General features: G+C 35.1%; 1 protein-coding gene across 1 annotated transcript in view; it reads left to right on the forward strand.

The window, feature by feature from the left end:
* The first annotated feature begins 19,188 nt into the window (after positions 1 to 19,188).
* DMD (dystrophin) overlaps positions 19,189 to 25,798 on the forward strand; it is a 2,004,585-nt gene continuing 1,997,975 nt past the window's right edge. Inside the window, exon 1 of the mRNA XM_082716529.1 lies at positions 19,189 to 19,416. Coding sequence (XP_082572655.1) covers positions 19,386 to 19,416 — 31 coding nt within the window. The 5' untranslated portion in view covers positions 19,189 to 19,385. The remainder of the gene's footprint in view (positions 19,417 to 25,798) is intronic.

The following is a 25,798-nucleotide window of genomic DNA, read 5'->3' on the forward strand; positions in this document are numbered from 1 at the left end:
GATTGTTTTAGCTGTGACAGGGCTGTTTCGTTCCATATAAATTTTAGAATGGGATTCTTTGTATCTACAAAAAAGACCTTGCTCATATTCTGGTAGGAATTTCATTAAATCTGTACATCAGTCTAGAGAGCATCAACTTTTTTGCCAAGGTGAGTCTTCCAATCCATTAACACAGCATATCTCCCCACTTATAAAATCTGATTCCTTACATGGTGCTTTGTTTTTTAACAGTGTTTTGCATTGGGATTAGATTATGTTTTTTTTAATTTATCATACACTTATAATGGTGTTATTGTCTATTATGCATGTGATTACAAAAAGAAGGGGAAAACAGAAAAGGGTCGAAAATTGTACTTTTGAAAGGGAACTACTTTTTAAAAATTTCAATCACTGTGGCTAAATATGTACCATATGTGTATGATATTGCAGAAATTTTATTTTACTTTTGATGTTGCAGTAATTTTAAATGATAAGGTTATAATTGTTTATAGATGGATTGATAGAGACCTATAATTTTTCATGAATGCATAACATCTTTCTAATTACATTAAAGTCATGCATCAGGGTGTTTTTTAATCACTCTTCTTTAACCTACAGTTTTATGGTTCATGGTGTAAAATGAAGACTGGTCCTTGTTTACATTATAATGTTTATGAATAATCCCTGGATCATAAAATGGACAACAAATTAATTAGAACTCAGTGTACTAAATTTAAAAGTGAAAAAGAAATGAATTCTTAATTGAAAACCCTAGAGACATTCTTTTACATAAATTGGTAAGGATCTGAATCATTTTCTCCATTTAATCAATTATTTAGCTTAATTTAAAACATTCAGATTAATACAGCTTCACAGGTAATAACCTGGAAAAACACAAGCTTGATAGCTAAGATAGTTATATAAAATTCCCAGCTTTATGGAGATGAGAAATAAAATTGGCCTTTTGGGCCTCTCTTTTCTATAGTGGTCCATATTTATTAAAATGTTTCTCTTATGATGACATATATTTTTTTAAAGATTTTATTTATTTATTTGACAGAGAGAGATCACAGGTAGGTAGAGAGGCTGGCAGAGAGAGAGAGAGAGAGAGAGGGAAGCAAGCTCCCCGCCGAGCAGAGAGACCGATGTGAGACTCGATCCCAAGACCCTGAGATCATGACCTGAGCTGAAGGCAGTGGCCCAACCCACTGAGCCACCCAGGCACCCCTGATGACATATATTTTTTAGGTTTTGATTTTAAAGCATCTCTTTAGTTAAGTGCTGTGGGAAAATGTGCTAGCTTATTTGATAGCTTTAAGGCATAGAGGCCTGAAAAAAATAAAACAGTTTGGAATCAGGCCACTGGGTATTTGCTACATATTCTGCAACACTATAATAAGGTCTTTGATCTGTCCTGTTCTTGCACAGTGACATTTGTTTATGTGTAGAGTGACCTATTCATACATACACAGGCACATAGATAATTTTAGACCTTTTATAAGTGACCAGAGTATATTGTCAACAGGAGAATCATTACCTGATTCCTGTTTTAAATTTTGAGACAGTCCATTGCTTTCAGTCCTTACTTCTGGAGGGAAAACTTCATATACAAATCAGTATGGAGGTGCCAAACTTTTATTTTAAGTGGTCATAAATATTTCATACTAAAGCCACCAGATAAAGCCATGGAAAATGTAGAGATTGTTTATATATATAGAAACATTTTATTAAAGTTAATATGAATCCCATTCATTTTTATCTTATACCTTATTACTTCAAAGGGGGAAGCTATTGATATTTCTGATCTCCCTGTATCGGCCATGACCCCAGCGAGAGATAGGACCTGACACAAATGGTCCAAGAAAACCCAGTAATGGGACTACTTTTGAGGTGTGGGCAAGTTTGAAATAAAAGGGCTGTTGGGGTGCCTATAGGTTACCAGCTATAGGATGTTTTTACATGTCTCTGCCTTCCTAAGTCTGAAGGGTCAAGCAAAGGAGGTAGCATTTTCTAAATTCAGTAAGAAATAGGGCAATGGAGGAGGGGATTCCTAACAGGAGACTTAGGAATGTAAGACATAAGGCTCAAAGAAGATGGAGTGGAATGGGGAAGAAAAGCCTTTCTCTCTCCCTGCTGTTCTGTTTGATATGTGTGCCACCCATTGGCCAAAATCAACAAAGAATAGTCAGCAAGGGAGGTGATGAAATGTATGAAGATCAGACTTGGAGGCACAGAGCAAAACAAAAAGAAGGGCATAAAAATGGCTTGGGTTCATGCCAGCAAGAGGAGAGTAGAGTGAAATATTTAGGCATTAAAAGAAAACAACAACAATCCACCAACCTAGAATTCTGTATCACCGAAATTATCTTACATAAGTGAAGGAGGAATAAATACTTTATTAGACAAACCAACACTGAGGGAATTTGTTGCCAGTAGATCTGCCTTACAAGAAATGTCAGAAGTACTTCAGAGAGAAAGAAAATGATGTAGGTCAGAAAATTGGATCTACATAAAGGAGAGAACATTAGAGAAGGACTAAATGAAAATAAAAGAAAATCTTTTAATTTTCATTCTCCCCAGGATGTAATAAATAGCTGTTCAAAATCATAAGAGCAATAATGCATTTGGTGATTAGGGCTTACTGCTAAAATAAATGAATGGCAGCCATGTTATAACTCTTGAGAAGGAGGAAAGTAGAATATTGTGTTATAAGGTAGCTGTACTAACTGTGGGGAAAAATTGATTGGAGTGGGGAGCAAAGAGAAAATGTCACAATTCCCTACTTCAGTCAAGGTCAGAACCGACAACAAGCTAGTGCAAGTTCAACTTCACTTAGTTTGAACCATAAATTATTTCATTTTATTCTTCTCCCCATAACTGAATGAAAATTTTTAAAAAATGGGGACTATATAGTGGAGGTTAGAACCTTACACAGTTTATCTTTTCTAATGGATTTAACTGCTACTTCTAGACTTGTCTCAGTCTACAGATTTAATATTTTGTTCTGTAGACCTCCTTTTCAAGAATCAGTTATATTATTAGATTTCCCTATTTTCAAATTGAGGATTTGTTGAGGTAGCCTATCTCCCAAATCCGCCTTTTTTCTTTGTTTTTAAAAAATAGGGATTTATACCATCTTTAGTCTTATTCTCTTCTCCTTCTCAAAGGTATTACCTCAGAACTTTGAAAGCCTAAAAAGTACTTCATTCATGAATGTGACAAGAAACATATAGCTTTAGGGGTACCTGAAAGACTCAGTCATGAGACTTTTGATCTCAGGGTCGTGAGTTCAAAGCCCCAGGTTGGATGTAAAGATTACTTTAAAAAATAAATGTTTTTTTTTAAATGTAGCTTTGAAGACAAATATAATTAATCATGAAAAAGGCCTATGCACACACACCTGCACACATAGGAAACTCAGGTTAGTAACTCAATAGACTTCCCAATATCCCAAGTAAATCTAAAAAATAAAGCTAAGGCTGAATCTTAACAATAAAAATTTTACTCTCCTATAAAATGATTAAGGAAATATGAATGCTTTAGTTATTTTGAGACATCTCTTGAATCCAACATATTATACGAATGTGTAAGCAATCCCATTTAATACATACCATACGGGTTAGAGGCTATTTTCAAGTAATTTCACTTTGGAATTTTTAAACACTTTTTAAAAAATTAAACATAACATGTGATGTAACCCTCTATCAACTCTTTTTCTGTAATCCTCCTCTAAATTCAGACCATTTTTGAAACCTCATTTAAAGTCAAATAAAATGCTCTCTGTGGTTTCTGTAACAGGCTCCCACTTTCAGGCTTCAGTGAATCAGTATATTGCTTATGGGGCTCAGGAAAATTTTTGAACCAAATTATAAATGGTCATTATTTGTGAGGTTATTTTCATTTCTTAAGCATTAATACTTTCAAAATAGAATGCCACTCAATTAGAGACTCAATCTAAATGAAGCCCCCCATCCACTCTCCCCTGACTCTTTGAACATACTTCATCTGGTATATGAGTCCTCTTTAACCTGGCATCTCCAGAAGATTTGTCAGGAGACTAATGAAGCCTAAGTGTCAGGGCCCCTCCATTTCCCAGAGCTCTTCAAAGACATCGCTAAAGCTTCCAGGTAGCCAGGTGCTTGAAAAATACCCAAATCTAGGAAGATCCTCAAATTTTAGGACTCTGTCTCTTTGGATGAAGATCAATTACTCTCATAAATAGCTTCTTAGGATGACCTGTTCAGCTTTCACAAAAATGTTATCAGGTTTGTTATGGTTTTGCTATGGACAAAAACTAGTGATACTAACAACACAGCAAGTGCTGTAACAACTGAGGAATTTTTAAAAACTTTTTAAAGAAAGAAATTAGAAAAGGATTTTGATTTGAGCCTACAAATTTTGTTGTAACTGCAATTTAAATGCCATCCACATAGATTTATATTATTTCCATTACTCTTTCTTGCACAGTAATAACTTGGTCTAGGTTGTCAATACATTTGTGAAGTCTTTTTGAATAGTAAGTAATGACAAAGTGTCTTTTGAGCCTGTTCTTTCAAGATGTTAAATATTTGATTTAAAAGGTATCCAAAACTCTTGTTTGCAGATTTAAAGTCTTCATGAACTAGAGAATTGTGACTTTGAGCTGTGTTATTATTCTATAACCTGGGTTCAGTAGCTTTTAAAACAAAGAGGAGCAATTGCAAAGATGATTGTAAGCATATTGTTGCTGTCATCTAATCTCTAGCAGGCTTTACGGTATGTTTCAGCCTTATCCTTGTTTCGTGTGCATAAATGTCAATGTCCCATTTCAGCAGTTCAAAAACATTGGCCCCAGGGCCAAACCCAAGCCACCACCTTGTTTATTTAATTAAACTTTGTATTTTGTAGTTAATTGTAGATTCACATACAATTGTTAGAAATACAGAAAGATCCTAAGTATCATTTTACCCTGTTCTCCCAGTATTGATATATTGCAAAATTATAATACAGTATCATACAGCTTGATAGTATGATCAAGATACACATCATCACAAGGAGCACTTATGTCACCCTTCTTTGGCCAGACCCACTTCCTTCCTGCCTCCACCTACTCCTTAACCCCTGGCAACCACCAGTCTGATATTTATTTGGATAGTTTTGTTATTTCAAGAACGTTATATAAACAGGTTCATACATTATGTAACGTTTTCAGATTGGCATTATTTACTCAGGAAGAATATCTGGAGATTTTTCCAGGTTGTTGCGGGCATAAAGAACGTGTTGCTTTTTAGTTCGGAATAATATTGCATGGTATAGATGTGTCACAGTTCATTGAACCTTTCACTTTTTCAAGGATATCTGAGTTTCCAGTGTCTGGATATTACAAATACATCTGTTCTAAATGCTCACGTGCAAGTCTTTGTGTGAACAAGACTTTTCATTTCTCTGGGGTTAATACCTTTGAGTGGAATTTCTGGGTCACATGGCATTTACATGTTGAGGGTTGACAAAGCTGCCAAGCTCTTCTCCACAGTAGCTGGACCATCCTACACAACTAGGGACACTGAGTAACCCAGTTTCTATACGTTCTTGCCAACATGTAATATTGTCACTATTTTCTGACTTAGCCATTCTGATGTGTAAATAGTTGGATCTCTTTGTGATTTTGTTTTGCATCCCCCTCATGCTGATGACAGTATCTTTTCATCACCTTATTTGCCATCTGCTGCTTATGTGGTGAAATGTCGTCTCTCCATGTCTTTTCTCCATTTTCTCATTCAATCTGGAGGGGTGCTTTTGTTTTACTTCTATGTCTTATGAATTATTTATATATTCTAGAACCCAGTCGTTGGCTGAATATGTGGTTTGCAGACATATTCTACCTTTGCTTGTCTTTTTTTCCCCTTAAGAACAAGTTAAAATTTTTGTTCCTATCTGGTTAATTAGTTCTTCCTTATGTGAACCATGCTGTTAGTGTAAAATCTAAAAACTCTGCCTAGCCCTAGATCCAGATGATTTTTCTTATGTATGTACTTTAAAAATACTTAGAGTTTCATGCTTGACATTTAAACTCATCCATTCTTAGTTAATTTCGTTTAAGGTGGTGAACTTAAGTAAGTGTTCTAGCACCATTTGTAAAAAAGTTATCTTTGTTCCATCGAACTGTTCTTGGATCTTTGTCGAAATCACGTGGCCATATTTGTGTGGTTTTCTCATCTTCTGCTGATCTTTGAGTTGGTCCAGCCACCACTGCCATGCTCTCTGGATTCTAGTAGCTATAAGTTTGAAAATCTGATTAACTTCTTCTTTATTCTTCCTTTTCAACTTTGTTGTAATTATTCTAGTTTTATTGCCTTTCCATGTAACTTTTAGAATGATCTTGTCTATACCAACAGCAACAACAAAAATCTTGCTGGGATTTGGAAGGGAGGTGTGTTAAAGCTGTATATTAGTTTGAGTAAAAATGACTATGTTGAGTCTTCCAATGAACATTGCATTTTTCCCCAGCTATTTAGATGTTCTTTGATTTATTTCTATAGCATTTTGTGTTTTTCACCATATATGTAGAGTATGTGTTGCATTAGATTAACACCTACTTTTTTTGTGTCTGTGTGAGAGAGTAACGACTACCATATTTCATTTCAGATCCACATGTTCATTGCTGGTATGTAAAATTACAATTGATTTTTGTACTTTTATCTTGAATTCTGCTACCTCAGTGAACTCACTTATTAGTTTCAGGAGCTATTTTTTTCCTTGTACATTGCTTGGAATTTTTGTATTCATCCCATCTGCATGTAAGCAACAGTGTTATATCTTCCTTTCCCATCTGTATGGACTTATTTTCTTTTTTTTTTTTTAAAGATTTTATTTATTTATTTGACACAGAGAGATCACAAGTAGGCAGAGAGGCAGGCAGAGAGAGAGAGAGAGAGGAGGAAGCAGACTCCCCGCTGAGCAGAGAGCCCGATGTGGGACTCGATCCCAGGACCCTGAGATCATGACCCGAGCGGAAGGCAGCGGCTTACCCACCGAGCCACCCAGGCGCCCCTGGACTTATTTTCTTGTGTTGTCTCTTTGCACTAGTTAAAACTTTCAGCCCTCTGTTCAATAACAGTATTAAGTATACATTCTTGATGTGTTCACTATATTTGGAAAAAGCATTTAATCTTTCACTGTAAAGTATGGACTTAGCTGTAAGATTTATTTGGGTGCTGTTTATTAAGCTAAGGAAGATCCCTTCTGTTCCTATTTTTTTAGAGTTTATTTCACACATAGGTATTGAAATTAGTCAAATTCTAATATATTCAGAATTATTGCTTTCTCTTCCATTTTCTGGAATAGTTAATATAGAATTGGTGTTGGTCCTTCTTTAAAAGTTTGGTATAATTTCCCACTGAAACCATACTAACATGAATATGTACTTTTCAGAAGTTCTTAAATTATGAGTTCCATTTCCTTATTGGTTAGATGCCTGTTCAAATTATCTGTTTTGTACTGGGTGATTTGCAGTAGTTTGTGCTTTATGAAGAATTGGTCCATTGTATCAAAATTGTCAAATATGTGTGTGAATGATTGTGCATAGTATTCCCTTATTATCTTTTTTATGTCTGCCCAGTCTATAGTGATATCCTGTTTCATTCTTAGTTTGTATGCCTTCAGGTTTTTTTCCCTTTGTCACTCATTTGTTAGCACTTTGTCAATTTCACTGATCTTTTTGAAGAATGAGCTCTTTGTTTCATTGATTTTTTTCTATTGTTTTTCTGTTTTCAATGTTGTGGTTTTCTCCTCTTTATTATTTCCTTCATTGTTCTTGTTGTAGATTTTATTTTGTTCTTTATTTTTAGATTCTCGAGGTGAGAGCTTGGATTACTAATTTCTTCTTTTCTAATGCATGCATTTAAGAGGAGCAGCTTTTTCAATTCAATGCCTTATTTCACTGATATGGCAATCTTTTACGGTAGGCGGTGCATGTGGTATTATCTTTAAAATCCTCTTCCTTTATAGGCACCTCTCTCAGACATCATCCTTTAGTTTATGTGAGTTCATTAATTAACAAATAGATTAAAATGTATTTTCTTTTAATACATGTCAAGCATAACCCCCTTGAGGACAGGGATCAGGAGTTATTTCCTTATATCCTCAATGTAGAAAATTTGGTCCTAATTAGTATTTGATAAATAAATGCATATTCATTCATTCCCTACCTAGTACCATTGTTTTCAATGAGAATTCAATACTGTGGTCATCCCACAATGGCAAGGTTCAGAATCTCTCCTAACATATATTTGTAAACAGATTTGCTTTGCTATGCTCAAAGAATTTAACCTTTATTTTGCATATTATAATTATCTGTGATGTAAATTCCTGTCTTCCTCCCTCATGCCTGTTTTCTTTTTTCTAGCTGATACCATTGAGGCCCTATTAAACCCAGTACACTTTTGAGAACTAGTGATGTCAACAATAAATGGTAATAACTCTTTAACATCAAGAAGTTTATAACTGAGTAGCAAAGGTACATTCATATCATTAGACTCAACTACAAATGGGGATGAGGAAAACCTCAAAAAAAAATCTTCATAGAGAAGGTAAAAATGTAAATAAAGCCCAGAAGAATAAGGAACCCAACAGTACACAGACAAAAGAAAAAGAAGAAATTATAAGCAGAAATATATAAACTGTATATATAACAAAGTAATAAGCAATGGGAGTGAAGTAATTCAAAAGGAAGTTACAACATTTTTTTTTCCGATTGAGTTTGCATTCTAGCAGGTAAGACACATATGAAACATATATCTAGTTGATTTATTATGCATGCCACTAATGTACAAAGCAGCATGCAAGGAGAAGATATATGATGAATTTTGGGAATAATTTGAGCTATCATGGTAGGAAAGTACCTCAGAACACTTCAGGGGGGTTCAGAGAGATGTAATACAGTGTTGAAAAATGAAGGCAGGGACTACATTGCGGGCCTATTCATTTCATAACATATTTTCCACTGGGGTATCATGTTAATGAATATCCTCCTGACACTAATAGAGTAGCCCTGAGCCCACATGCTAATAATTCTTCACTTGTATGATTAGCCCTACTCCCCACTACTTCATCCATTTTATGACATTCTGTGTCCTACTCTTTGCCCTGGGAAGGTTAGCTCTTCATCTCCGTCACCTCAGCCTCTTGCATGCCATCAGCAAATTGTGTGACACCAGCACATCAGAGGACAGGGGGAAAATTTAGGGCATTTATTTGTTACTTTGTATGCTCCTCTATAAAGTTCTGGTCATGATTTTGTGTGTCTCTTACTGTTCCGACAACATTGTTCTCTCCCTTTGACCCATCAGGCCCAGCGGTGGAAACACTTTGCCACTTTTGATATTACCTGGATGACTCACTTTCTTTCAGCCTCATCAACCTGCCTACACCTTTGTCCATAGTTGTTTTAACAAATTGTTTTCTGTTAAATGCTTTTGTGTCTGCATATTTCCTGCCAAGACCTTGGCCATAGAATATAAAAAATTCAGCTCTTAAATCTGGGTACTGATTCTCAGCACACCAACATCAATGTCTTTAATTTCTTTGTGCTTATACTATTTTTGTTTCACTCATAAATCTTTAATTATCATCATTAATTTCTACACATTTACCTCCTAAAATGGTTGAAGATCAATACATGAATTATACAGCTATTGTTTTTACATCACAGATAAATTACTTTGGGGTTTTTATATTTAGTAAGTGTTCTGTCTTGACCCTCTGGAAAGCATTGCTATGTAGTACCAACTTCTGAAATAGAATCATTTTGCACATGTCAGAGACATCATTATGGAAATATGAGTTAAGAAGTACTTTCCATTTCACAAGTTGTAGCTATTTTTCTGTCTAGTGGGAAAAAATGTGAATGTTTCAGAACGAATCCAGTGTTCCAGAGATCCATTTACTATTTTTAATGGTCATTAAAGTGATGTTAAAGAAATATACATTGCACACATAGAAAGAAATAATCTCACGTCTCAACATAGGTTGAATGGCAAGTCTGAACTTCTAGCTCCACCTAACAATAACAAATGAATATCCTGCTTCCCGTGTTCCACCAAAGGAGTATAAGAAGAGGCTATATAAAAAAGAAGATTTCAATAAGATCCAGAGTCTGACAACATAATACCCTAAATGTCCAGGTTTATATTTAAAATCACTCATCAAAAAAAAATAAATAAATAAAAATAAAAAAATAAATAAATAAAATCACTCATCAAACCAAGAAAAAAGAAAATCACAACTTGAATGAAAAAAAGACGACAGTCACTTACATCAAAATGACACAGGTGATAGAATTATCTGCCAAGGATATTAAAGCAACCATCATAAAAAATGGTTCAATAAGCAATTACAAACTTGCAACAAATAAAAAAATAGAACGTCTCAGGAAGAAATAGAAGACATATAGAACAAAATGAAGTTTTAGAACTGAAAAATACAGAAATCAAAATAAAATTCAGTGGATGGTCTCAAAATCAGACTAGAGGGGGCAAAGGGGAAAATCCATGAACAGGAAGATAGAACGGTAGAAATTACTTAGTCTGAGAAAGAAATAAGATAGGCTGATGGAAACTGAATAGATCCTTGGTGACCTTTGGGATCATAATAAAAGATCTATGATCATTGGAGTCCTGAAAAGAGAGAAAAAAATAAAGTGTTGCTGAACAAGTGCCCAAAGAAATAAAGACTGAAAAAAAAACCAAATCTGGAAAAAGACAAAAACCTATAGATACAGAAAGCTGACTGAACAGAGAAGATAAACCCAAGGAAATCCATGCAATATACTCATTACAGTCAAACTTCTGAAAGCTAGTGATAAAGAAAAAAAATATTGAAAATAGTAAAAGACAAAAGACACTGTCTATAGGCAAACAACAACAACAACAACAAACATTCAAATGACAGGATTTTTTATGAGAAACCATAGAATCCAGAATGAAATGGGAAATGGCATGACATTTTTCATGTGATTAAAGAAAAGACCTGTCAAAGTCCAGAAGAATAGAAAAGGAGGCAACATTGCCAAACACATTTTATGACACAGGAAGTTCTCTGATACCGAAACTAGACAAACAGCACAAAACAAAAACACTACAGACCATCCTTCACATGTATACAAACACAACAATCCCTAACAGAATGTTTTAAGTTATATTAACTAGCTAACACACATACACACGATCTTACTGAAGCAGACAAAAAGGTTTGATAAAATTTAGTATCCATTCGTGATAAAAATTCTCAGAAAACTAAGAATACAGGAGAACTTTCTCAACTTGATAAGGAACATCTACAAAATTCTATAGCTAACATCATAATGTGAAATGTTTTAATGCTTTCTTCCTGTTGGGAGGATCAAGGCAAAGATGTTTGTTTTCAGCCTACTGGATGTTCGAGGCAGCACAGATGCAAGAAAAGTGAATAAAAACATGCAAATAAGTATGGAGAACTTAAAATCATTCCTGTTTGCAGATGTTATGATGGGGCTCTGTAAAGTATCCCAGGGATTCTATAAAATTACTCATAGAAATAATGAGTTCAGCAAGATCTCAGGACAAAAGATCAACTATAAAAGCCAATTGTATTTCTGTATGTAAGAATTGAGCTTCTGGAAACTAAAATTTTAAATGTAATTTTCTGGGGCACCAGGGTGGTGCAGTCATTTGGAAGGCCACCTCTTGGTTCCCACTCAGGTTGTGATCTCGAGGTTATGAGATCAAGCCCCACATCTGGCTCCCTGCTCCACCAGGAGGTCTGCTCAACAATCTTTCTCCCTCTCCTTCTGCCCTTCCCATTTGTGCTCTTTCTCTCTAAAATAAATAAATCTTTAAATAAAATAAAATGTAATTTTCTCTAGTCACTACAAAGAGAGAGAGAGAGAGAAATGTTTGAGAATCTAACAAAACATACAGAGTCTATAGGCCATGAACAAAAAAACAGGATGAAATAAAACAGACCTAAATTAAAGGAGATAAATGTTGTGTTCATGGACTATGAACTATAACATAGTAAAAAGCAGTTATCCCTCAAATTAATCAATAGTTTTAACGGAGCTACTATCAGATTTCCAGCAAGCTTTTTTGTTTACAAGCACCCAGTTGACTGAATTCTGTGTACCTTATTTTGTGTGGGTTCAGTGATAATAAATTACCTGTGACTAGCACATTTCTCAATTGGATTTATCTAAAGAGATTTTTTAAAAACATCTAAGAAATACATGTCTTAATAGAATGTGTAATATTTCAGCCAATATGGATTATTATAGGGAAGAGATGCAGAAATGGCCCAGAAATTATATTTTTTCCAAATCATAAATTCGTGAGCTTTATTTAAATATCTTAGCTACTAAGTCTGTTTTTTCCCTAGCTTATTTATCCTATGATGCCCTATTTATTCGTAGTGCTTAAAATTATGTTTAATAATTGAATCAGTGTGAAAAATGACTCAGACCCCTCATAGTTTATATAAAATACTGTGGTTAGGGTTTTCAGTTTGTTAGGAATTCCTTTCTTGTCTGCTTTGAAGTTTACCATAATTAGTCCTTTCTAATTAATCTTCCACTCATCTTAGGATATAGAAATTACTGGTTGATATTAGAATATAAGAAAGGACCAGTCTTCATTTTTTTTAATTTATTTATTTGACAGAGAGAAATCACAAGTAGACAGAGAGGCAGCCAGAGAGAGAGAGAGGGAAGCAGGCTCCCTGCTGAGCAGAGAGCCCGATGTGGGACTCGACCCCAGGACCCTGAGATCATGACCTGAGCCGAAGGCAGCGGCTTAATCCACTGAGCCACCCAGGCGCCCCCAGTCTTCATTTTTATAACATGTATCTTACATCTGTAGGTTAAAGAAAGAAAATGAAAAACGTGCTGATGCAAGCCTTCAGCAGAGTAAAAGTAAGTTTTGTATTCTTTCAGAAGTGAAGTCTTAGGAGTTCATATGTAATATTTATAACCTTATCATTTAAAATCATTTCCAAAGCATACATGCACAGTGCATGTTTAGTTATATACATTTATTTTTTAATGTCCTTTTTCAAAACTGTCATTTGACAGACTGTGCTATTTCCCCTTTCTTTGTACAACTACATATATAAGTCATACCATCGTAGGCATGTTAGAAATGTGAAAAAACAACCCAATCACAATACAAAGCACTGTTAGAAAGCACAGCATGATGATATAAATTAAAGATGACCTAGATCTTAGAAGTATATGATGTTTAATATGCTTTTTATGATGCCTCTATGGCTCAGTGGGTTAAGCATAAGCTTTCAGCTCAGCTTATGATCCCAGGGTCCTGGAATCAAGCCCTTCATCAGGCTCCCTGCCCCATGGGAAGCCTGCTTCTCCCCCTCCCTCCGCCTGCTGCTCTGCCTGCTTGTATTTTTTCTCTCTCTCTCTCTCTTTCTCTGAAATAAATAAATAAAATCTTTTCAAAAAAGTATCTGCCATTCATAATTAAAAGGTACAACATAGTTGAAATGTTATTTCTCCCCAAATTCATCTATCTATGTAATGCAATCCCCATCAAAATATGAGAAAGATTTTTTTTTAAGTCTAAGCTGTATGACTATTATTAGAAGCTTATTCTAAAATTTGTAAGGTAAGACACAGGATCGAGAATTTCTAAAATGGTTTTGGAAAAGAATACTAAAGTGGAAAGAATAATTCTAATGCTTGGGAGTGTTATGTAACTAGAGTAACTGAGGTGATGAGATATTGGCAGAGAGCTAGGCAAACAAATCAATAGGACAGACATGACATCCCAAATGTAGATTCCCACAAATATGGCCAACTGGATTTTGACAAAGGTACAAAAGCTATTCAGTGGAAGAAGGATAGTCTTTTCAAGAAATGCTGTTGGAGCAACTGGAAATCTGTAAGAAAAAAGAAATCTATGTAAACCCCACACCTCATACAAAAGTGAACCCAATCATAGATTTAAATGTAAATATAAAATGATTTTAAAATTTAGCGGAAAAAAACACAGGAAATAATGAACCATGGCTTGGTGAAAAGTTTTTAGACCTGAAACCAAAAGTATCATCCATAAAAGAAAAAAAAATTCAATAAATCAGACTTGAGAAAAGTTAAACAATTTTCCATTGGAATTTCACTGTTAAAGATGAAAAGACAAGCTACAAACTGGGAGAAACTATTTGCACAGCACCTAACAAAGGACTCATATCTAGGATATATAAAGAACACTCAAAAAATAATAATTAAAACAAAAGGTATTTAATTGCAAAATGAGCAAAAGACATGGACAGCCGTTTCACAGAAGAGTGGATTCAGATGGCAAATAAGCACGAGAAAATATGTTCAATGTCATTAACCATTCAGGTAATTCAAGATAAAACCACCATAATATATCTCTACATGCTTAATGCTGAAAAAAAAAAAAACTATAAAATTGACAATACCAAAAGCTACAGAGGATACAGAGACAATGGATCACTCACATTGCTGGCAGATATGTAAAATGGAACAGACCCTCCAGAGAATGTTTTGGCAGTTTCTTTATAAAGTAAACATTCTTGGAACACAACATCAAAAACTAATTATGTATTGTATGGTGACTAACATAACACGCACAAAAAGTCAACACACATTTGGTTTTACTTAGTTGTGGAACATAAGGAATGGCATGGAGGATATTAGGAGAAGGAAGGGGAAAATGAAGGGGGGGAATCAGAGCGGGAGATGAACCATAAGAGACTATGGACTACGGAAAAAAAGACTGAGGGTTTTAGAGGGGAGAGTGGAAGGGGTATGGGTTGGCCCCGTGATGGGTATTAAGGAGGGCATGTGTTCAGATGAGCACTGGGTGTTACACAATGAATCATGGAACAGTACATCAAAAAACTAATGATTTACTCTATGGTGACTAACATAACATAATAGATTTTAAAAAATAGTAAACATACATTTGCCATATGGACCAACAACTTTAGTCCTGGGCATTAATCCCAGATAAATGAAAAATATGTGCATGACTGTTTTGCACCTTTATTTGTAGTAACCCCAAATGAAAAATAACCACAACTAACAACAATAAATGAATGACTACAGAAACGGTAGTACACAATTAACATGGAATACCACTCACAATAAAATTAAGCAAGCTACTGAGGCAGATAACAACTTGTATAGATCTCTAGGACATTATGCCAATTGAAAAAAGCTGATATCAAAAGATCACATATCAAATAATTCCATTTTTTTTCTAAAATTCTTGAAATGATACAAGTGATGCAGACCAAATTAGCAGGTGCTGGTGCTAGAGCACAGTCTGGGAAGTGGTGGTTGATATGACTGCAAAGGGAGAGGAGAAGGAAGACCTTTGTGATGAGGAAATGATTTTGCAGGATCTATGTAATGACTGAAGCTACAGTTACTCCAGTGTACAGTACTATATAATGGAAGACATATATACATATTGCATTGATGTCAGTTTGCTGGTTTTGAAATTGTATAATAGTTTGCTTAAATGTAACTGAGGACACTGAATGAAGAGTAAATGGGACCCCTCTTTACACTTCTCACCACCTTTTTGTGAATATGTAATCTATCTCATAAAAAGATAAATTTTAAAAATTTGTGCTCTGCCAATTACTAACACTGGAGATTTGCACAAATTGATTTGACCAGTCATCTTTATATGGGGTTTCCTAAGACCTCAGCAACGTAGTTATCCTGAGGACTAAATGAGAGAGGTAAGTGACTAAGGACCATAAGAAAATAGGACAAGGTCTGAATTGGAGTTCATTGTATTTGGGCTAATATTTTTAAAAATTTTTATTTATTTATTTATTTTATTTCAGTGTTCCAGAATTCATTGTTTATGCACCACACCCAGTGATCCATGCAATGCATGCCCTCCGTAATACCTACCACCAGGCTAACCCAAACTCTCACCCCCCTCCCCTCCAAAACCCTCAGTTTGTCTCTCAGAGTCCAAAGTCTCTCATGGTTCATCTCCCCTTCCAATTTCCTTCAACTCCCTTCTTCTCTTCATCTTCCCATGTCTTCCGTGTTATTCCTTATGCTCCACAAATAAATGAAATCATATAATAATTGACTCTGTCTGCTTGACTTATTTTACTCAGCATAATCTCGTTCAGTCCTATCCATGTTGATACAAAAGTTGGGTATTCATCCTTTCTGATGGAGGCATAATACTCCATAGTGTATATGGACCACATCTTCCTTATCCATTCCCCCGCTGAAGGGCATCTTGGTTCTTTCCATAGTTTGGTGACTATGGCCATTGCTGCTATGAACATTGGGGTACATTTTCACTACATCTGTATCTTTGGGGTAAATACCCAGTTGTGCAATTGCAGGGTCATAGGGAAGCTCTATTTTTAATTTCACACTGTTCTCCAAAGTGGCTGCACCAACTTGCATTCCCACTAACAGTGTAAGCAGGTTCCCCTTTCTCCACATCCTCTCCAGCACTTGTTTACTGTCTTGTTGATTTTGGCCATTCTAACTGGTCTGAGGTGGTATCTCAATGGGTTTTGATTTGAATCTCCTTGATGGCTAGTGATGATGAACATTTTTTCATGTGTCTGTTAGCCATTTGTGTGTCTTCTTTGGAGAAGTGTCTGTTCATGTCTTCTGCCCCTTTATTTTTTAAAGATTTTATTTATTTATTTATTTGACACACAGAGAGATCACAAGTAGGCATAGCAGCAGGCAGAGAGAGGGGGAAGCAGACTCCCTGCAAAGAGCAGAGAGCCGGACTCAGGGCTCAATCCCAGGACCCTGAGACCATGACCTGAGCCAAAGGCAGAGGCTTAACCCACTGAGCCACCCAGGTACCCTCCTGCCCATTTTTTGACATGATTATCTGTTTTGTATGTGTTGAGTTTGAGGAGTTCTTTATAGATCTTGGATATCCACCCTTTGTCTGTACCGTCATTCCCGAATATCTTCTCCCATTCCGTGGGTTGCCTCTTCATTTTGTTCACTGATTCCTTTTCTGTGAATAAGCTTTTCATCTTGATGAAGTCCTAAAAGTTCATTTTCACTTTTCTTTCCTTTGCCTTTGGAGACATATCTTGAAAGAAGTTGCTGTGGCTGATGTCGAAGAGGTTGCTGCCTATGTTCTCCTCTAGGATTCTGAGGGATTCCTGCCTCACATTGAGGTCTTTTATCCTTGTCGAGTTTATCTTTGTGTACGGTGTAAGAGAATGGTCGAGTTTCATTCTTCTACATATAGCTGTCCAGTTTTCCCAGCACCACTTGGGCTAAATTTTATTTTATGTACTTTTCACTTTTTCAAGTTAAGTATTTCTTCTAGCCTAGATTTTAAAACCTTAAGGGGAATGTTCCACATTGATGTAGAATTTATTACAGGGCCCAGTAAATTCGGATTGTTGGCTAAGGCTAAGAGACCATCAAGATGTACCTGAGAACCTTCAAATCTACCTGTTTTTGGTGCACTTGGTATGAACCAGATCAGATTTTGGTATATTGGAAGTCACGGTTGTTTTTAGACACATACACTTCATAGTTTTTCAAAACTGGCTGTGTATTAGAGTCACCTGTAAAACATAGAGCACTAGGTCCTACTCCCAGAGTTTCTTATTTTTCAGGTCTTTTCCAAAAATTTCCAACGTGCTGCTGATGCTTCACAGACAGCATTTTACAAATCACTGATGAGCTGTGCATATGCCTTGGCTTAAATGTGACTTTATATCTATAGAAAACTCACAGTACAGGTGTAAAGGAACTTAAATCCAGGGCAATATTACACCCATGAGCACAGGAAAACACATATTAACATGAAGACTACTCAAGTTGATCAAAAACCATTTTTTAATTTTGTTTTGTGAAATTATGCTTCTACACATACTTAGATGACCACTCTAAGAAGAGGAAATGAAATGACCTACGGAGAACATTTTGAATCTGTTTTGAATAATAGTAATTTAAATACAATTATCTACAAATTAAGCTTAATGCTTTATTTCATGTATATTTTGTTGGGGAGAATGGTGATATTATGATAATGGTATTCTAAAATATGAAATGCATAATGATTAAGGTAAACATCATGCTCTGATTCAGTATGCCGGGGTTTTTTTTCTATTTTTATCTACAATTTATTTCTGTGCCAAGCAGTTGAATGCTTGACATAGAAAAATGAGTCTGTCACTTCAACAAATGGTATTATAAAAGCACTTAAATAATTTTAGCACAGATTATTATTGCAAAAAGAATATCCTTCTAAAAAGTTTAACCAATGTTTCTTACAAATATTGGGCTCATCTGCTGTGTTAAAAATAAGTTAAAGAAGCTTCCTATTGGCAAAGAATGGTTTTCAAACGTGCCAAATACCATATTACAAGTGTGTTCACTTATAGCAGAAAATGTCTTTTGAGAGCCATTAAGTAATTAATAATTAACTTAATGTCCAAGAGAGTGGTATTTTAATAATTGCCACCAAAGAAATCAAAGAAAGAGTGATTCGTTAGTATAGTTTTCTCATAAGGTGCCATGGAAATTTAGCATTTTAGGAAGATTTCTTCGTTCAATTATAAGAGTACTCTTTATTTTAGCAGAAGCCTTGTCCCCTGAGAGCTATACACATTCTGCCTTCAGAGCTCAGCTGCTTCATTCTGCTGTTGCTTTTCTTAATCAGACTCTTGGCATCATCAATACTTGACTTTTGATAAGATCCCCACGGTAGAAATTAAGTTTGGTAGACAGTGGATACAGAACAAGTGCAGATTATTCTGGGCATTCTTTTTGTTCAGTAGAGTGAAATTTTTAGTGTTGAGAAGGTAAAAAAAGGAAAGGCATTTCAAAGTCTATTCTGGATGAAGATTTTCTGCTCTGTTATTTTAGAAATGTGCATGCATAATTACAGAAAGTACTGTTGTTTTGTATACTGAAGAGTTTTTATGTTTAGAAGCCTGTGAGAGCAAGTACTATGTCCACTGTTCTGTTATGGCTTGGATATTAATCAGAACACAGTTGAACATTATTTGACTTCACAGGGCTTGCCATGCTGGGAACACAACCTTATATGTAGTGGCCATGGGCAGTCCTATTATGGGAAACCAAGTTGAGAGAAAAGGCGGGTCACTTGCTTCTGCGCAGGTCCTGGAATTTGAAATATCCAGGGGCCTCTACAGAATCCTGGCATCAGTTACTATGTTGACTCACTCAGTGTTGGGATCACTCACTTTCCCCTTGCAGGACTCAGATCTTGGAGGCAATTAGCTTCAGAGAAAAACGAATAGGAAAAACTGAAGTGTTTTTTTTTTAAAAGGCTGCTGAAGTTTCTAAACCTATTGGAGCACTAAAGTTGGGAGAAAATTTACCAAGACTTTTTTTTGCTGCCTTGATATACACTTTTTTTCCCCAAATGCTTTGGTGGGAAGAAGTAGAGGACTGTTGTAAGTACAAAGTCACTAAAAATATTTTTACCATGGCTTACATTTTACTTTGTGGCAAGCTCACTGATTAGGCAGATTGATTTTAAATTATTATAGTAGTTTTTGAATAAGAATATATGTTATCTTATATTTCCTGTATACATATATGTGTGCAGGTGTACATGTTTCTCACTGGGAGAACTTTTCAGTAGAAATGAGGTAGAGTTTAAAGTTTTTTCTTCACAAATATAATCAAGCAGCTCTTTCTCTTTTAAGAAACCACTGAAGTAATAGAATATGCATAACTGGCCTGTAGTATTTGTAACAAACTGTTTTAATTGCTGTGAATTTATTTGTGTATCTGAGTTATTAGCTTGATTCTTTGATCTTCTGTTCAGTAATGGTTGCATGTGGGGCAGTGACCTGCTATTTATTTTCAATGAACTAATTGCAGTAGTGGAATGATGTGTGGAGACCTCAAGGTTAAAAAAATTGTCTCTGGCACATCTCAGGGGAAAAAAATTGAAAAAAAAAAAACAAAAGGAATTGTGATGGGTAAATGGAGGCAGAGAAAAGGATGATAAATATTTAATTTAAAAATCCCTTTCTCATATTATATTTAGTATTTTGAGTATTCTTTTCTGTAGAATATCATGAAAAGTCTTACAAATAGTGATATGCTCTCTGCTGGCAAGTGACCAGACGCTTTTGTTGAGAACACAACATATAAGCATGAGAGACTTCTGATCATTTCATAGCAAGCTTACCATGTTGTTCCATGTCTAGGATGACCTAGCTTTTCAGTAAAGTTTTTTCATTTGGCTTTTCTATAAAGTGTATCTATTTTGTTTATTTTAAGAAAGTCATGGTGACTAAAGAAAAATTTAGAAACTGACTCTGGCACAATAGTAAAAATAATACATAAACATAATATATGAGTAGTATAGTGTGTCCCAAAGAGATTGAGAGAGGGGATTACCTTGCCCTCCTCATCCTGCCTTTGACTGGCGGATTATACCATTCTGAAACAGATAGGATGGTGATGCCTATATTTAACAATGAAGAAAATAAGTCTGTCCAAATAAGTAATTCTTCAAAACTTCTGGTAAAAAGGTCATAGCACAACTTTGGCCTCTGTGCCAAAAAAAAAATGAACATTGTGCACTCACTGATTCACATTAGATGCTACCAGATTTTGTATTAAAATGTTTTTAATGACATTTCCTTATTTTATAAATTTATTTGGTGAGCATCAGAATCGCTTTCTGGTTGAAAAACCTTCCCATTTACTAATGTTACAAAAGTACAACAGCATATACTATTTGCAATTCACACATATTGATTGATCCATTGTTATGAGATTTTTTTTAATTGCTTAGTTTGAAAAATGTAAGAGTACATGTGGGTGGTTTTTAATGAAAGTAGTTGCCAGAAGATCCCTGTGTAAACATAAATATTGTTTACTTTTAAAATTGCTCAAATATTGCATTGTAAAGAGTCACTCAAATAATTCATTGCAAATATACATTTCATTGGAATTTTTTAAATGATAAAAATTATCTTAAGGTCTAATAAAATCATCATTTAGAATGATTTCATTTCCAGAGTCTTCTAAGAGCATCTTCTAAGGGCATCTTAACTCTGAAAAAGAGATTGCTGATCTAAGTGGATAATATATTTTTTAATTGAAAAAGAAGTTTTCTGTATCTCTTACGTGGCAAAACAGTATGGAAAATGCAATTGAGAATGTCATGTAGTAGTTATTGTAAATTTAGGATTACCAAGTGGTTTGTGCAAATTTATGTTATTTAAGGGGAAAAAAATGTGTTAATTGACGCTACTCCAGCTAGACAGGACTGAGATAGAAATTTGTAATTTGGACAGAGATATTAACACAGCTTCCTCTTTGGTTCTGAAGTATTCATTTGAAATCCTTGTAGTCCAAGTCATTTGTTACATGAGAAACAAATTGTCAAGTTATTAACCACTTGTGTGGTTTAATAAAAGAGATTTAAATCTTTGTTGTCTTGGAAAAGTCAGGGTTTTTAAAAATTCTGTTTTATTATCTTCCATCATGGCTTTATCACCAGAAAAAAGCAAAGTGATTTCCAAAACTTTCCTTCCCCTTCCACCTTCTACTGTACGTAATATTCTTTAACTTATTAAAAATGATTTATCATATTTTTTATTAAAGTATTCTTTCTTCCCCTGCAAATATAGGAACCATGGTAGTTTGATGTGAGTATATCTGCTTAAATAAAAGCATGAAGACATTTAAGTCACACAGCCATTGAAAATTCATTGGAAATTAACTTTTCTTTGAAGATAATTTTCCATTCATGTTTTCCATTTTGTTTTAGATGTAAATCATTTTTAAAGAAATTGACAAATAAGACTAATGTATGTCCTCTGTCTAACAAAACATAAGAAACCATGAAGGAAGGAGCAGACCAAGGTTTTACGGGCCTTGAGATTATACAATTTGAGGGAGGGGAGTCTTTTAGGAAAAATAATACAAAATCATGAACTGACAATAAGGTAGGGACTTGGGAGGAACCAGTGTAAGTGATGGGCCTCAAGGCTTAAACTTTAATTAAAAGTCCTAAACTTTAAAAATTATTTCATGGGAAATCACCTCCAGATGAAGGAATGCATTGTTGTTGAATCTTTTCCCAGTTACATTTTAAGATGAAATTGATGCTAGTTATATTTCTTTAAGCATACACTATTTCTCAAAGACAGGCTTCTATTTAATGCAGATTAGAGAGTTAAAAGAATGTATAACGGTAGGAATTTGACATTTCTGCCTTTCATTCTAAAAAGATACATTGATTAAAATGATGTCAAACTCAGTTAATGGAGGCGGTACAGCTATTTCAGATATACAGGGTATGTAATTTGAAGGCAAGCCAAATCACAATGAGAAGAATAATGATGACCTTGGTTTATTTTTATATAGCAAATTCAGGTTTTGATTGGATTCAGAAGGAGGCATTAGTTTTTTTTCTCACAAAGTTCCGCTATTGTCCTAGGAGATTTGCGTTTTGTTATCAAGGCACTTGGAAAATTTTGTTGGGAGGGTCATGGGCTGCAGTATAGGAAATGTAGAGACTTTTTTTTTTTTTTTAATACAACCAAGTTCCATTGCAAAGTTGCATGAAAATGTTTGTCTTTAGGGAGTATGCTCTGTGCAGCAGACTGAGCTTCAAAACACAAACAATCTTACAGTCTTCACCTTTTTTCTCATTTAAAAACATCTGTTAGTTAAACTTCTTGGGGTTTCACTCTATACAATATTGACAGAATAATATTCATAACACGGATTTGGAGTTTGAATTTAGTTTACATATAGATATGAAAGGTCAGTTGGCAATGTTATGTAGTATATTATTTTGCCAATTTGAAGAGAGTTTGTCTATGGATGTCATGTGTGGAATTTTTCTTCAGATCTTTATCTTTGTAAAATTTCAAGCTCCCCCTAGTTAATATTAAAAGTGAATGTGTCTCTTAGAGATTCTCATCTCCTGTCTGGAAGGGGACAGAGACCCTTCTCATTGTGAATCACTCCTTATGCAAACTATAATTTGAGGAGTAACAACTAAAATGATTTGGTTTACTTTTTTTTCTAAAATCTGTAGTATTAAAAGCTTATTTTCCCCATATATTACAGCATAATATAATTTTGCATATACTTTTTTTAAAGCAGAGATCTCCTCCAGAGACTCAGAAACAATAACTCTCAGGGACAACATGTCTTTCTCTTTCTCTATTCAAGATGACTTCCCTGAATGTGGGGCAGACGAGGGGGGTGCTGCAAAAACCTTGGCTCCGACGTTCACGGGTATCTTAAATTTCTCAGCTACAGTTCTTACAGGCAGCAGGCAGAATGAGAATGAAGAGAGGAAAATGGCCTTACTTGCTCATGCTTAAAAGAGTCCCAATCTGAAGACTACACAACCTCTGCCACATGCCCATTAACAAAAGCAAAAGGCAGTACTCCCTCTGGCACAGCTCAAGCCCTCCACTGAGGCTGCCATTTAAAAAAAACAATGTCTATTCAACACTTTGCTCCATCTGATGTTATTCTGATATCATGTATTCAAAACATCTGGGAATTTTAATAGATGAAAGAACCAACAGGGCAATTTTCTCAGGGTATTATGGTCCCTGGAGGGATTTTGCATAGTGTATGTAATGATATTAAACCCTGAGAAAAAAGTGTTCCTAGCAGTCTGGATTCAGTTTGGAAATCAATTTCCTCCCTGTCCTCTTTATTATCTTTTGCCTTCTGCCTCAGTGCCTCACTTTGACTTTGTCATTATGCATGCCATTCTTCAGTAATGGAAGGTGGAGCGAATAGACAATTATCCTTTAACTGGAATGGAACTGTCATTTCTTTGCTGGAAAAAAGTTGATGCTGCTGTTGTTTTTGTTGTTTGTAAATGAGTCTTCCAGAACTCTTAATTCAATATTTTGATTCCATATAATTTGGGAGAAATAATATAATTCCATATAATTTTAAAGAAAAGATGTTGGAAAATTGGTTTTACATGTCACTTTCAAAATCTGAAGCACAGTAAAGTCAGTTAAAAAGATTTAGTCTTATGTTACAGTTCAAGTGCAAGAATATGAGGAAGAGCTTTGCTTCTATTTTTACTTATTTTAGTCTATTATTTTATTTATTTTAGTATAAAATCTTGTTATTGTAATGAATAGGAGGAATGTTAAAGTGCATCATGAAAGCCAATGCTTATCTGTGTAATAAAGTCAGAATGTTGACATTTAAATGGATTTTAAACAGGGTTAACATGATTTTAAAGAGACCTGAGAAAAACAGATATTTGAAGAAAGTAGATGTTTGAATTGTCATGCTTTTAGCTTATATTTAATAAATATTCAACTCATTCATGGGCATTGTGACAAGCAAGGAATTTACATAGGCCAACATAATGTAGAGTATTTGGCTAGTTTACTTCGACTTTTAAATGTACTTTATCTCCACCACTATGAAACAATTGATGTTTTAGAAAAACCAGTATTAATTGATCACAATTAGCATTATAATAGTCCAATATTATGTCCAATTATGGGCAAATAAAGGAGTTGGCCTTTCAGTGTTTTCACCCTTTCCTTGGTTTTTGTTTTGTTTGTTTTAAATTGCTGTCCCCTCTCCTGCTCCATTTCTGGCTAAGACTGTCATGGAATCAGGACTATAAAAGGGCATAAACATCAGTGGCTTTTTGCTCATTCTTGGCACCCATCTTTATTTGCACACAACTTGTCTGCTCCTTTATCAGATTACAGCAGCAGTACTACCTTAGCCTGAGCTAAGTGCTGAGTTAAAGGGCATGGGAGTCGGCACACTCTTAGGAGTAGGGATTTTAGCTTTGGAAACCGTGTGATGTCAAACTAAAGAAATGTGAAAGATAAAAATCACAGAATCAGAACTGCACACGTATTTTCACCAAAGGCAGGCTGACTTATTTCTTTTTCTACTGATGCTCAGGGAGGGCAGGATTATAAATATGTTATAAAAATGGCTAAGGAACCAATAAAATTATCTGTGAATCCCAATGGCTCCCGAATATTGGGAAATAACTTGGAAGGAAAAAGGAAAATCTGACTCTACAGACTGCAACCAGATAGAAGCAATGTTGGCTTGTAGCTGGTTAACTAAAAGAGCTTACTGGAAGCTCAGACAGCTGGGGAATCCTGATTTAGTAGAGCCTGAAGGGCAGGTCAGGAGCCATGTGAACAGCTGCTGAAGAGCTAGAGGATTCCTTTGGATTAGGTGTACACACCCCATCTCTAATGGGCTATGTCAGAGAGTACCAAGTGTTATCACAGAGTTCAGTTGGCTCAAGCCTGTGGATTTTGCAGTGTTTTACTTTAAATGTCTGGAAATAGAGTTGCTCTCAAAAGAAGTCCAGAACTAAAAATATCAAAAGCAGTGACTCTGTCAAGTTTGTATTGTATTGGGTTTCGGTGACCACTGTTTAAAGAAGGAACAGTTTGCTATTCACTCATTCATGCAACTAATATATATATTGAGTGCCTACTCCATGCCAGGTACTGTACTAGTCTCTGGAGATAAGATTCTAAACAAGCAAACTGGGCGCCTGGGTGGCTCAGTGGGTTAAGCCGCTGCCTTCGGCTCAGGTCATGATCTCAGGGTCCTGGGATCGAGTCCCGCATCGGGCTCTCTGCTTGGCAGGGAGCCTGCTTCCCTCTCTCTCTCTGCCTGCCTCTCCGTCTACTTGTGATTTCTCTCTGTCAAATAAATAAATAAAATCTTTAAAAAAAATAAAATAAGCAAAGTTAGAGATTAGAATTAAGGATAGAATATATATATATATATATTATATATATAATATATATATATGTATGTAATAGTCACACACTA

Source organism: Mustela nivalis, assembly GCF_964662115.1.
Source record: "Mustela nivalis genome assembly, chromosome: X".
Classification (NCBI taxonomy): Eukaryota; Metazoa; Chordata; class Mammalia; order Carnivora; family Mustelidae; genus Mustela; species Mustela nivalis.